Genomic DNA, 13,465 nt, shown 5'->3' with positions numbered 1-13,465 from the left:
AGGGAGACACAGAACCTGAAGCAGGGGCCAGGCTCTGCACTGTCAGTACAGAGCCCAACGTGGGGCTTGAACTCACGAACCACGAGATCATGGCTCGAGCTGAAGTCAGATGCTTCGCTGACTGAACCGCCCAGGCGACCCTTGACTGCTTAAAGTTTTAAATCTTCTACAGAGTCAGACTTGTGGTATTTCAAGTGTGGTTCTTCCGCTTAGAAACTGGGAGACTCCAGGTTAGTTACTTATCCTTTCTAGTCGTCAGTTTTCTCATTTGTAAAATGGGGATAGCAGTAGTATATTCCTTGTGATGTAAGATTTATTTATTTATTTATTTTAAGATATTTTATTTTTAAGGGCCCCTGGGTGGCTCAGTTGGTTGAGCGTTTGACTTTGGCTCAAGTCATGATCTCACGGTGCGGACAGCTCAGAGCCTGGAGCCTGCTTTGGATTCTGTGTCTCCCTCTCTCTGCCCCTCCCCACTTGTACTCTGTCCGTCTCTCTCTTAAAATGAATAAACATTAAAAGGTAATAAAATATTTTATTTTTAAGTATTCTCCATACCTAACATGGGGCTTGAACTCACAACCCTGGAATCAAGAGTCACTTGCTCTGCTGACTGAGCCAGCCAAGGGCCCTTACAGTGTGAGATTTATTTATTTATTTTTTTAAATTTTTTTTTTAAACATTTTTATTTATTTTTGAGACAGAGAGAGACAGAGCGTGAACGGGGGAGGGTCAGAGAGAGGGAGACACAGAATCCGAAACAGGCTCCAGGCTCCGAGCGGTCAGCACAGAGCCCGACGCGGGGCTTGAACTCACGGACCGTGAGATCATGACCTGAGCCAAAGTCGGCCGCTCAACCGGCTGAGCCACCCAGGCACCCCTATAGTGTGAGATTTCAATGAGATAATTCACATAAAGCACTTAGAATGGCATCTGGTATATTGTATATGCTTAATAAAGCCTAGCTATTAGTGTTATCACTACACCATTTACAAAATTAAAAATAACATTTATAAAGTTAAAACATAAGTTACAGACTAGGAAACAACATTTGTCACATAATAAAGAAACAAAGGCTTAATGTCTATAATACACAAAGAGTTTCTACAAGTCAATAAATCCCCCAGTCAACCTAGTAGAAAAATGAACAAAGAATGTGAATAGATAACTAAGAGAAGAAATTCAATGGCCGGTGAACACGTGGAAAAAAGTTCAACTTCATTAACAGTGAAAGAATGCAGTCACAGCAATATTTAGATACCATCACCTTTTTTTTTTTTTTTTTTTTTTTTGCCTCACATTGGAAATATTTGGTGTTGGTGAAAGTGTTGGTTGGATTAAAATTATTCTATTTTAGAGAGAAATTTGGCAATTTCTATTAAAATGTAAAAAATGTAAACTCTTTGGGCAATGTCACTTCTAGGATCCTATCCAACAAATGTAACTGTATTTCAGCATGTGTCCAACACAAACACTTTGGAAACAAAAATAAACGATTATCAGTAGGGGAAGGAGACACTCATTTAATGGACTCCTACTGAACCTTTATAAAGAATGAAGTAACTCATTATGAACTCACCTTGAAAGATGTTAAGTGAAAAAAGCACATTGTAGAATAACATATACATTATGATCTCATTTATGCAAAAATTAAAAAGTATGCACATGTGCATATATATGTATGCATATACAATTACATCTGCATAAACATTAAAAAGTCTGGAAGGTAGGAACCCAAATGTCAACAGTGGTTTCCTCCAAAGTGTGAAATTCCCTCCTTCATTCAGCTTATTTATTCATTCAGCAAATGTGTATTGAGAACTTACTACATGTTAAGCACTGTTTTAGGCACTGTGGATACAGCAATGCTAAAATGGACAAAATCCCTGTCCTCATGCACTTTACATTCTATACAGGGAGAATGATGGTAAAGAAATAAAATATACAGTATTACAGATGGTGATATATACTATGGGGGAAGGTAAAGCAGAGAAGGGAGAAAGAAGGGAAGTTTGCAATTTTAAATATGGTGGATTAAGGGGCTCCTGGGTGGCTCAGTTGGTTAAATGTCTGACTCTTGGTTTCTGCTAGGGTCATGACCTTGCAGTTTCTTGAGATGGAGCCCCATGTTGGGCTCTGTGCTTATAGCTTGAAACCTGCTTGAGATTCTCTCTCTCTCTCCCCCGCTCATGCTTTCTCTCTCTCTCAAAATAAATAAATAAACATTTTTAAAAAAATATGGTGGATTCAAAGAGTAGAGGGAACATTTCACATCTTTATATACTTAAAAAATGGTAGGATTAACAGATGTTGTTACTTCTTATTATGTGGGTGATTTTCTGTATATTACAAGTAAACAGTATGAAAAGAGAAGAAAAAGTTCTAACTGAAATTTCTGACTTGGGGGTATGGCATAAATTTGGGGCCAATTTAGCTTTATTCCTCCCACATCTTTGAGTGCAGAAGATAACATATGCGTATGAACTTCTCAATCTCTCTTCCTTATTCACTGGGTATATTACTGGCATATCAATTGGTGTGTCATTTTTGTTATTTCCCCCCAAAGATTTGTTTTCTTAATTATGTTTGCCTAAGGGTATTTTATAAATTGGTTTGCACTTTGAAGAACAAACCAACAGGGAAACCTGATAAAATGCAAATTGTTTATCTGTGCGGGGTAATCCCATTAGTCCCTTGGTGACCCTGATTTTATTAGCTCTCCCCACGAGACAGAAAGGGATTCATGCTAAGGAATGAAAGTTAAGAATTTTGACGGCAATCGAAGTCAACCAGATTGATTACAAGTTCTTGGACACAGAGACCAAGTCTGCCAATAGTTTTTTGAATATTGTTTTGTATGAGGTCTGTGGAGGATGAGCTTGTGAACCCTTGGAGTCCCATCCCAGTCTGTCCCCCTGACCCCTCAGTGAGACTTTTAAGGAGTGTGAGGAGGAAGGGGGAGCACGGTTGGGTCGTCTGCAGGCAGAATAAAGGAAGTACAGGCAGAGCTGCTGCAGAAAGAGCCGGACTTAAACAAGAGGAATACATTCTGGCTATCTGGTTTGGATCTACAGAGACAACAATCTGAGTTTTGCATTCTGCGATCGGGGGCACTGGTACTCGTTTTGGGAGATGGTAGGAGCCAGATCCACCTCTACAACAGAACCAGTCAGCAGCTGCTTCAGGGGACTCAATGTCTTCAACCCCTAAGTTCACTTTTCAGTCCCCCAGTTCCGCAAGGATGTAAAATGGCCCTGAGGTTGAGGACACTTGAGAGAAAAGAAGATTTGCCTTCCACGTAAGCAAAATGAAGCTCTTTGGAATTATATTAGTAGCAACCTTTCTGCCAGACAGAGCTTGTAGAACGGCTCTACATTGCATCACTTGTTTCTTCTTAAACAGACTCTTTGAAACAGGTATGACAGATGTTATCCTCACCGATGTTGCAAACTGAGCCCTGTGCTCTGGTTGAAAAGACAAACAACGGAAACCAGGGTTCTTAAGTCCTGGTCAGGCGCTATTTAATCATAGCACGGGAAAGCCAGTTCTTTTGCAAGGGGTGGGGGTGGGGTGGTCTCCTCTCCCCTTACATTCACGTTTCTTTTGTTTATTAAAGCCTTAATGGGTTACTGATGATCAATGTATTATTCACCTGCCATTAATCACACTACTTAAAAAATGATGACGGGTTGTGGGGGGAGCACCTGGGTGGCTCAGTCAGTTGAGCATTGACTTTAGCTCAGGTCATGATCTCACGGTTCATGAATTTGAGCCCCACTGCTCACTGCTGAGCGGTGCAGAGCCTGCTTCTGATCCTCTGTTCCCCTCTCTCTGCCCCTCCCCCTTTTGCTCTCTCTCTCAAAAAAAAAAAAAAAAAAAAAAAAGTGATGACAAGGTGGCAGGGTGCCTGGCTGGCTCGGTGGGTGTACCATCCGACTCTTGATCTCAGGGTGGGGAGTTCAAGCCCCACGTGGGCGTGGAGCCTATGTTAAAAAATGATGAGGGATAGATTGCCTTAGTTAATTCACCTTACTATTAATACTGTGAATGCCCCTTTCCTGCCCAGGAAGAAATTCCCCTCATAACCAAATTCAGAGCTCTCTTATGACCCCTTGTGGCCCCTCTATCAACTATCTTGGACTACATCTCCCATCGTGCAACGGGAAACGTGCTGCACTCCTCCGTTACCCAACGGGAACTCTAACCAATCCAGTGTCACAGCCCTTGTTCAGCGACCTATTGGCTCTGTGTAGAGGCGGGACTCTTAGTTGCTAGGTTGGTACTCTTTCCGGAAGTGGTTGTTGGCTGCTGCAGAGCAACACCCCGGCGTCCCTGGAAGCGGGGAGCCGGGGTGGTACTGCGGAAGCTGCGCGGACCCGGGAGCGGTCGTCCAGTGCCTCCCGGGGCGGGGGGGGGCAGGTGAGGACCTCCTCGAGGGAGGGGGCAGGGGAAAGAGGGAAGCCGGAGAGTTGGGGCACACTCGTGTGCCCGCGAGCGGGATGAGCACGAGTGTGGGCGGGAACTGGAGGGAGAAGTGAAGAAGGAGCGGCCGGACTAGAGTGCATCCATCCAGAATCTCCCCGAGTGGCGGAGGGGACGCCGGGCTGGGCTGGGGTGCGGGCGAGGGGCGAGCGCAAGTGACAGCGGGCGCCGGGCTACGCCTGTCAGCTGGCCGGGGCGCCCCTTTACTTGTCCTGTCTGTGGTTGGAGTGTGAGGCCCGGCCTCCGAAGCCCGCTCGGATATCTCTCTTCTGGGGAGGCTTCCCCGGTGTCCGAATCCAGGGCTAGCCCGACCTTCTGACGTCTTTGGGTCAGCTGGGGAAGTCAGGAAGTTTTGGGGTTTTGTTTTTTCCTTTCCTTGCATTGATTGAAAAATCTACCTCCTCCACTTGGAACCGCAGCCCTCACTTGGCTTCCACGACTCCTCGCTCCTGGGTCTCCTAACTGAGCTGTCTGTGCAGGCCTCTCCCCTTTCTACTCACCGTAGCCCATCTCTGGGTGATTTCGCCCAGACGTTCATTTAACTAGAGTGGGCTCAAGTCCAGATCTCTTTCCTGAGCTCAGGCCTGCCTACTGACCATCTCCACCTACATGCCTCCCCCACCGTCCTGGCGCCCCTGATCTGTGCCTCCTCCTTGTATTCCTGTGTCAGTGAAGGACTCCCCTGTTCACTCAGCCAGGTCTGCACCTGGAATTCATTCAGCTGCTATAGGCAGCAGACATTTGATGGGCATTTCCTATATTCTAGGGAGCATGCTAGGTGGGGCTGTTGGGCAAGGCATGGAAGAGTGCAGATAATCAGACCGGCGGAAGTGCCCTGATTTCCCTCCTCCCTGCCCTTCACTTGCTGCAGACTTCAGGTCCTCTAATTCCGCCTCCTAATACCCTGAGCGTCTGGTCCTTCCTTTCCATTCTCACAGCCGCTGGCTTCGTTCATAATTTCTTGCCTGTGCTTTCAGGAAAGCTCCCTAACTGTTCCCTCCGCTTCTATTCTTGCCCTCCTCAAAGTAGTTCCTATGCAGCGGTCAGAGTATCTTTCTAAACTGCAGATCTGACCATGCCAGTCTCCTTTGTGAAGTCCTGTGATGGCTTCTCACCATGTGCAGGATACAACCTCAGTCCTTCCCAGCCCTTTAGACTGTGCTGCTTGCCTTCCACTGTAGATCTCTCTCCTGCCGCTCCTCCCTTTGCCCCTTGTGTTCTGGTCACGTCCGAGTGGTTAAGAGCTCACGCTTTGGGGTCCCACAGACGCGGGCGCATGCATGTTCTGCTGTGCCTTTAACCTTTGGAAACTTGCCAAGTTCTTTTTTATTTAACCTTGCAGAGCTTCACTTTCCTTATTTGAAAATGGGGAAAATAATTTCCTTTTTTTATTTTTAAACTTTTTTTTAAAAAAAGTTCATTTTGAGAGAGGGAGAGAATCTCAAGCAGGCTCTGACCTGCCAGCACGGAGCCCGATGAGGGGCTTGAACTCAGACACCGCGGATCACGACCTGAGCCGAAACGAGTCGGACGCTTAACTGACTGAGCCACCGAGGCGCCCCTGGGAAAACAATTTCTACCTATTTGAGAGGAGGAGGTGAGATGATGTATGTGGTGTATTAGTACAGTTCTTGGAACGTAGGAAGTGTTCAGTGAATCTAAGCTTTTGTTGCAAAATGAATTCTCTGCACCCACCATATTCTTTCCTGCCTCTTTGCCTTTGTCCAGGCTGTTTCTTCTGCCTTATATTCCCTTATTCCCTCGTCTTGGTGAGCTCCTGCTTATTCTTTAAGAGCCATCTCGTTGGTCCTGGACTCTGTGATGCTTTCCCTGATCTTCCAAAGTAACATTTGCAATCCTTACCTTAGTTTCCCGTTGTATTCCCTGTTACTTCCCTTAATGTGCTTAACACATTATATAATCATGTTCGGCTTCTCAGCTAGGGTCAGCTGGAGTTCAGGACCTTGTGTAATCACGTCTGTAGCCCCTAATAGCACAGTGCCAGCCCATGGTAGGTGTTCAGTAAGTGGTCATTGAATGTCCGAATGGCTTTCATTTATGTTCCCTGGTATTAGATCTGTCCTCTGGAACAATGTAGAATAAGCCTTTCATGTATGTAAATAGTAATAACAACAGCAACTCACATTTATTGAGATTATACTGTGTTTTAAGTATTTTACATATACTGGATAATTTAATTCTCCTGTCAATGGCGGTAGACATCATTCTCTCCGTTTTACAGGTGAGAAAACTGAGGTGCCTTGCCCAGCCGGTAAGTGGCAGAGCTGGGATTCAAAGCCAGTAATGTTCCCAAACCTATGCTCAGTTCCCACTACCTAATCACTTACAGTGTCTTCCACCTTCTCCCCAGTGCCATCTCCAGGAAATCTTTTCTTTCCTTTATACTTTCTTTATAACTGTTGAGGCAGACTGGAAGCAGTAATTATACAGGGAACCCTAATTGTGCAAATGTGCATGTATGTGTGCTCTGCTAGTGTGCAGGTGTTTTTACTCTTCATTGCATCCCTAGTGCCCAGCCAAAGGTACACTTAGAGGCATCTGGGTGGCTCAGTTGGTTGAGTGTCAGACTTCGGCTCAGGTCGTGATCTTGTGGTTCGTGAGTTCAAGCCCAACATCAGGCTCGCTGCTGTCAGCACGAGCCTCTCTCAAAATAAATGAACATTTGAAAAAAGGTAAACTTAGGTGCTCAATAAACATTTCTCGAATGAATAAATGATCTCTAGTAGCCACTAAATGCAAATGATTTCTCTTCCCACCACCTCCTCCTTCCTGTGGTTCCTGCCCTTTTGGTCCTGTCCTTACCCACAGAAGATCTTTTTCGGTGGAAGATTTGTGTGAAATTCGAGTGACCCATGATTCTGGGTTTTCCAGATTCTTCCTGACATTTCGATATAGCTAAGTGGGCATCCTGCCACAGAGAGATTTCACCTGCCCGATGCTTTCCGGAGATGGGGTGTATCTAGGGATGTGAAACATTTCACGAATGCTCCGAGATGGTTGCTACAGTGCCTTGTGACAGGTCGCAGCCTGTTGGACTGAACATCGGCTAGCCCCGGTGTTCAGGCCGCTAGGGATTCCTCCTTCCCCAGGGATTCTTTCCCTTTCTCCTTCCCTCTCCTCCCTAACTTAGAGAATTCAAGATTCCTGTGGCTCATTAAGCCACATCAGCTGCCCTGGTTCCTGGTGCTTCTCTGCTCTGCTTTTTAAGAGTCTGTGGCCCTGCTTATCTCTGTGTGTGTGGAGGAAACATTATGGGCTCCTAGGGTGTTAGGGGTTTTTAGGGTAGGGCACAGATCCCCACTTGGGTTTACGCACCGTAGAGGAGAATGCTTCTTCCATTAGCCTTTCTTCTTAAGGCATGAAGTTGCTGCTTGGAGGTGTCATGGTGGGAATGAGAGGGGGCATAGCCTCACTCCCTTGGCTCCGTTGGACTGACAGAGGGAGCCGTTCCTTGTGAGTCGTAAGGCAAGATACCTTCCTGGCCCATCTGTCAACTCTCAGGGTACAGAGAGGGCCCCAGGAACGATCCCTCATATATCCTTTGCTGTTTATCAGGAAACAGCAATCTTGGAACAGATTCAGAGCCACCAGACCTGGCCATTTCCTGAGCACTCATTACAGGACACATCCCAACTTCCTTTAACAAAATTTTTTTTTCAACGTTTATTTATTTTTTTGAGAGATAGACAGAGCCTGAGCAGGGGAGGGGCAGAGAGAGAGGGAGACAGAATCCGAAGCAGGCTCCAGGCTCTGAGCTGTCAGCACAGAGCCCAACACGGAGCTCGAACTCAGGGACCGCGAGATCATGACCTGAGTGGAAGTCGGCCGCCAACCCAACTGAGCCACCCAGGCACCCTCCCCCCCCAACCTCCTTTTTTGATGACAGGGTCTTTCTGTTCACTTCCCCTGCTGTAAGAGGGCTGTATTTCGCTTGCTGTTCCAGGTGGAACAGTGACAGCTTCTGAAGAGGTCAGGCTTGTTTCTCTAGACTCCCGTCAGTCATACCAGCGAGGTGATGCCTTCTCAGGTGGGGGACGCACTCCAGCAGCCACTTTACAGGGGGACCTGCCTCTGCGTCACTGGGAGCCTCAGTGTGGGAGGTGCCAGAACGGGAGAGTTGTGACCTGGGAGGGAGGAGCAGGGAACGGCATGAGCTTGTCAGTTGAAGAATTTGAATTCGACGCTGTCCCATCCCCGGAGCTAGAAACCTTGGACTCAAGTTGGACTCTTTTCCACCCTGCATCCCATCCCGCTCCTATTAACCCTGCCATCACAGCATCTGCCCCTTCTCCATTCTCTCTGCTTCTGCCCTAGTTTAAGCCCTCATCGTCTTTCACCTGGATGGCAGCTGCCTCCGTGGTTTTCGTGACACCAGTCTTACTTCTCCAGTCCTGACATCCGTCCCTGCCAGAGTTCACATCCTGAAAAAAGGCCGCCGTGTGCCACTTTCTCTCACCAAAGCCCTCAGTGGCTCCCCTTTGCCGCAGGGGAGAGTGGAGACTCTTTCACACGGTCTACAAGGCTCTCCGTGACCTAGCTTTCCACGCCAGCCCCTGCCCCGCGTTCTGTATCCCGTACTCCAGAGCACCTTGTCTGCACCCGACATCCCCTCTGCCAGCTTCGCTCTCTCCACCAACGTGACTCTTGTCTGCCTTTGGTACCCAGCTCCGTACAAAGCCTTCCTTCCCCCTTCAGCGGGAATATATTCCTTCTCTCTTAGTACTTCTGGAGCAGGATGGTTATTTTTCCCCTTCTGCCTTCTGCTGTTGAAGTTGTGTGTGCTACTTCCCCTAGACTGTAAGCTCCTTGAGGGCATCATTGGGTGTAAATAGGGATGTGTGTTGAAGGTAGTGTGGCTGCACTGGGATACGTTGCCATCAGGGGGGATGAGGGTGTGCCGCCCTTTTGGTGTCCCTAGGGTTTTCTTGCTGGGGGTCCTATACTGTGAGTTAGGGGGTGGGGGGCGGGATATGAGGTCACACTCTTGAGAGAGAGACCTGGGTTTCCAGCTCTTTTGTGACACGCTGAGTACTCAGCAAGCGTTTGGGAGATGCGTCTCAGGGAACTTTACGAGGCGCAGAGTCTGTGAGGCCTGAGTTCTGAGCCATTGTTCCACCCTGCGCTGTCCCTGGAGTCTGGAAGATTTGCTAAGTTGGCTTGCAGGGTCTGGTCTGACCCAGGGGCTCCAGGACCGGGCTCCAGTTTTTCTCCTTTTAAGGTGGGTCATTGATTGTCTCTTTGGATGGGGGTCTCCAGGACGTAGGTGTTCGAGCCCATACCAGTCATGGCCGGGAGACCCATCCGCATAGGAGACCAGCTGGTTCTGGAGGAGGATTATGATGAGACCTACATCCCCAGTGAGCAAGGTAAGAGGCCTGGGGTGTACTATAATAGTTCTTTGAGGGCAGGAATGGTCTCTGATTTAATTTTGTTCTGATACGAATCTGGTACATGTACAGGGCTGTTTGGTATATTTGGTTGGATCAGGGGTTGGGAAACTAACTCATGGGCCTCCCCTGGCCTGTTGCCTTCTTGTAAATAAGGTTTGATTGGAAAATAGCCATGCTTATTTGCTTATGTATTGTCTGTGGCCGCTTTCGTGGTACAAGGGCAGTGCTGAGTAGTTGTGAGAGAAACCGTATCACCCACAAAGCCTAAAATATTTACTGTCCGGCCCTTTACGGAGAAAGCTTGCTGGCCTTGGGTTAGATCAGTGATTATTTTTAAATGTTTATCTATGTTGAGAGAGAGAAAGAGAGAGCGCGTGTGTGTGCATGCGGGAGGGACAGAGAGAGGGAGAGAGAGAATTCCAAGCAGGCTCCTCACTGTCAGTGCAGAGCCGGACATGGGGCTTAATCCCACGAACTGTGAGATTGTGACCTGAGCTGAAATCAAGAGACAGATGCTTAACTGACTGAGCCACCCAGGCACCCCGATGATTAACTTTAAATGAAAATATAGCGGCTTCAGGCTGGCTCAGTTGGTGGAGCGTGTGACTCTTGATCTCAGGGTTGTGAGTTCGAGCTCCATGTTAGGTATAGAGATGACTCAGAAATAAAATCTTAAAAAAAGGTCCGTCTTTAAAAAATATACACGAAAATATGTTAGAAGATACCATGAAATACATTGTGTCCTGAGGCCAGGGGTAACCCAGTTTCTTAAGAAAAAATACCTAAAGCAGTGTTTTTTTTAAACAACAACAATAACTTTATTAACAATAATAACGGAATTTATTGAGTGCTCCTACGTGCCAGTCTCTGTGCTAAGAACTTCACCTGTATTTCCTTTTCAACCCTCACAGCGACTCCATGAGTTAGGTACTATTATCATTCCCGTTCTACAGATGAGGAAACTGAGGCACAGAAAGGTTAAATCATTTTCCTCCAGTCACAGGTGTACTGAGTGGCACAGCTGGGACCCACACCTAGGTATCCTGACAAAAGGGCCTGCACTTTGAAGCTCTGTGCTGTGTTGAGGGGTGAAGATTCCTCTGAAATTGTCATGTGTCAGGGACCTGGGCACATAATTCAGGAGGTTTGCAGGCCTGTTAGAGAGAGGGAAGGAATCTTGCACTCCCAGAGCCCCCGCACTTTGCATAAAGCATAGGATTTTTATTTGTTTGCTGTATGAAAATTCAACATTTTTACATTAAATGTATCAGTCCATTCTCACATGACCTCGGAATGTTGTATCATAGTCAGAAAAGCCTTCCTTCGCTACTGCACGGATAAATACTTCTCTCATGTTTTCCTCTGGGTTTGTCCCCACACCATGCACGGTTCGGCCATCTTTCCCCCACTGAGTAGGTGCCAGCGTGTGTATTTTGCCTACTTATCTCCCATAGGACTGTCCGTTCACACGCCAGCACCATACTCTTAATTACTGAGGCTCGGTAATAAATTCTCTTTTTCAGGAGGGCTGATATGCCCTCGTGGCTTTCCCCACACCTCCTACCCAAGTTTTCGTGCTTATCTTGTCTTACCTCCCTGGGAACTTGCGAATCACCTTGTCTGGTTCTGGGGAGGGCTCTGTGTGGGAGAACGGTTGGCATTTTGGAGAAAATTGTGTTCAGTTTATGAAAGAACCTAGGGAGGATTGGCATCTTTATGAAGTCTCCCCCTGCCCAAGAACATGGTATTCCTTCCCATTTGTGTTTTGTTTGTGTTTTTCAGGAGTGACTTAAAGTTTTCTTCACGCAGGTTTTTACACATTTCTTCCTCAGTGTATTTCTTAAGTATTTTTTTTTGTTTTCTCTTGTGAATGGGGACCTAATGATCTAAGGATGTTTAGAAAAACTCTCTTCTGCTCAGTTCAGGGTTAGACGGTCTAAGCTCAAGCCACCATCTCTCTCCTGAGACTGTCAGTAGCTTCCTATTAGCCTCCCTGTGTACACCCTTGCCCTTCGCAGGGGTGCTCCATCTCGCACCGGAGTGTTGTTCTTACAGCGTAAAGCAGATCACATCAGGACTCTGCTTTTAGTAGTATTCGTTATACTCAGCATAACACTCTTAATGGGGTGTGCAGGGCTCTGCGTGACTCTGCCCTGTCACCTGGCCAGGTTCACGTGGTGCCACTCTCCCTTCCTCGCTGCCAGTCCCATGGCGTTTCTGACAGTCCCCAGATGGGCCAAGCTGCTGCTTGCCACAGGCCCTTTGCACCTGCTTTTCTGCCTCAGTGCTCTTTCCTCAGTGCTCTGCATGGCCAGATCCCTTGTCTCCTACAGGTTTCAGTTGTGTTCCGTTCTGAGAGTTTTCCCTTGACCCTTTCTAAACGAGTGCCCCCTTCACCTTGAGGTTCTCTCTCTCATATGTCATTTACTTCCTTTATTGCCTTTATCAGAAGCTATCATTTTTTGTATATTTATCTGTTCTTTTTTTTTTTTTTTTTTTTTTTTTTTTTTTGAGAGAGAGCGAGCAAGAGAGTATGGGGGAGAGGGAGAGAGGGAATCTCAAGCAGGCTCCATGCCCAGCACAGAGCCTGATGCAGGGCTTGATCTCACCACCTTGAGATCATGACCTGAGCCAAAATCAAGAGTCAGACGCTTAACCGTTTACAGGTGCCCTGTTTACTTCTTTACTGGTTGTTCTACTAGAAGAGACCATTTCTCTTACTCACGGCACATAGGAAGCACTCAAGAACTATTTGTGAAATCAGTGAATAAGTCTCTGGCTAGCCAAATTTCAGCTGGTCCTTTGAAAAAGTGCTTTTTCTTTTCTAGTCCCCAGGTATGCCAGCCTCCACATTCTCTATTGAGAGAACCCATACTGGTTTTGCCTTTCTGGCCAGGGGTATTATCAGCTGGAGCATTGATGTCCCTGGGGTATTTATTTCATTATTCCTGGTGGCTCTGGTGACCTATTCCAGCAGTTAGCTCATCTGCCTTTTCCCCTGTAGGGGAGGTCGCTCTTAGCTCAGTATGTATCTCTCCCCTGTTCCTCCAGATCTCTGGCGAAAGAGCTTTCTATGCTTGGTTCCCAGAGAGTATTAGAGTCCATAGGATGTCACAGAAGTGGAAAAGAAACAAATCCCTTCATGGAGTAAGAGTCTTCAGAGAGTGGAGAACAAGGCTGATCGAGTATCATCTCACTTTCTCAGCTCAGCTCTCCCCTCGCCTCGGGCGCTTTCCCTCTGCTCCCGGGGCGCACAGTGCACATCTCCATTAAAAGCACATATCCCTCGGTTTGTACTCTGTTCATGTGTTGGTAAGGTCCCCGAGGGGCTTAGTCTTCTCTGGTTGTTCAGTCCATGCTTGTTGACTGAGTGACGGGCACTTTTGCACCAGGGTTTTGGAGCTTGTGTCCCGGTAAGGCTGCCCTCATTCAGGATGCTTCTGGCTGCGGCCTTGGGGGGTCTTCCTGAGGCCCCTGCCACACGGACGTCTTGGTCCTATTGTTTTGCCTTTGTCATACTCCACTTCGCATTACATTCTTGGAGTACGGCAATAGCATGCCTGGATTCGGGT

General features: G+C 47.2%; 1 protein-coding gene across 9 annotated transcripts in view; it reads left to right on the top strand.

Annotated features, from left to right (window-relative positions):
* Positions 1 to 4,302: 4,302 nt before the first annotated feature.
* Positions 4,303 to 13,465, top strand: part of CEP164 (centrosomal protein 164) — a 65,822-nt gene continuing 56,659 nt past the window's right edge. For 2 of the 9 annotated variants that reach the window (XM_086679024.1, XM_086679025.1), the window contains exons 1-2: positions 4,616 to 6,079; positions 9,760 to 9,869. In XM_086679024.1, the coding sequence (XP_086535150.1) occupies positions 9,788 to 9,869 (82 nt within the window). In that variant the 5' untranslated portion in view covers positions 4,616 to 6,079; positions 9,760 to 9,787. Of the gene's footprint in view, positions 4,415 to 4,615; positions 6,080 to 8,433; positions 8,531 to 9,756; positions 9,870 to 13,465 lie in introns of those variants that run through there. The other 7 variants (XM_086679026.1, XM_086679027.1, XM_086679022.1 and 4 more) reach the window with 6 other exon arrangements.

This window comes from Puma concolor, chromosome D1 (assembly GCF_028749965.1).
Source record: "Puma concolor isolate L17-30 chromosome D1, mPumCon1.1.hap2, whole genome shotgun sequence".
NCBI lineage: Eukaryota > Metazoa > Chordata > Mammalia > Carnivora > Felidae > Puma > Puma concolor.
Note: the sequence above shows the minus strand (reverse complement) of the source record. Positions and strands in the feature narration are given on the sequence as shown.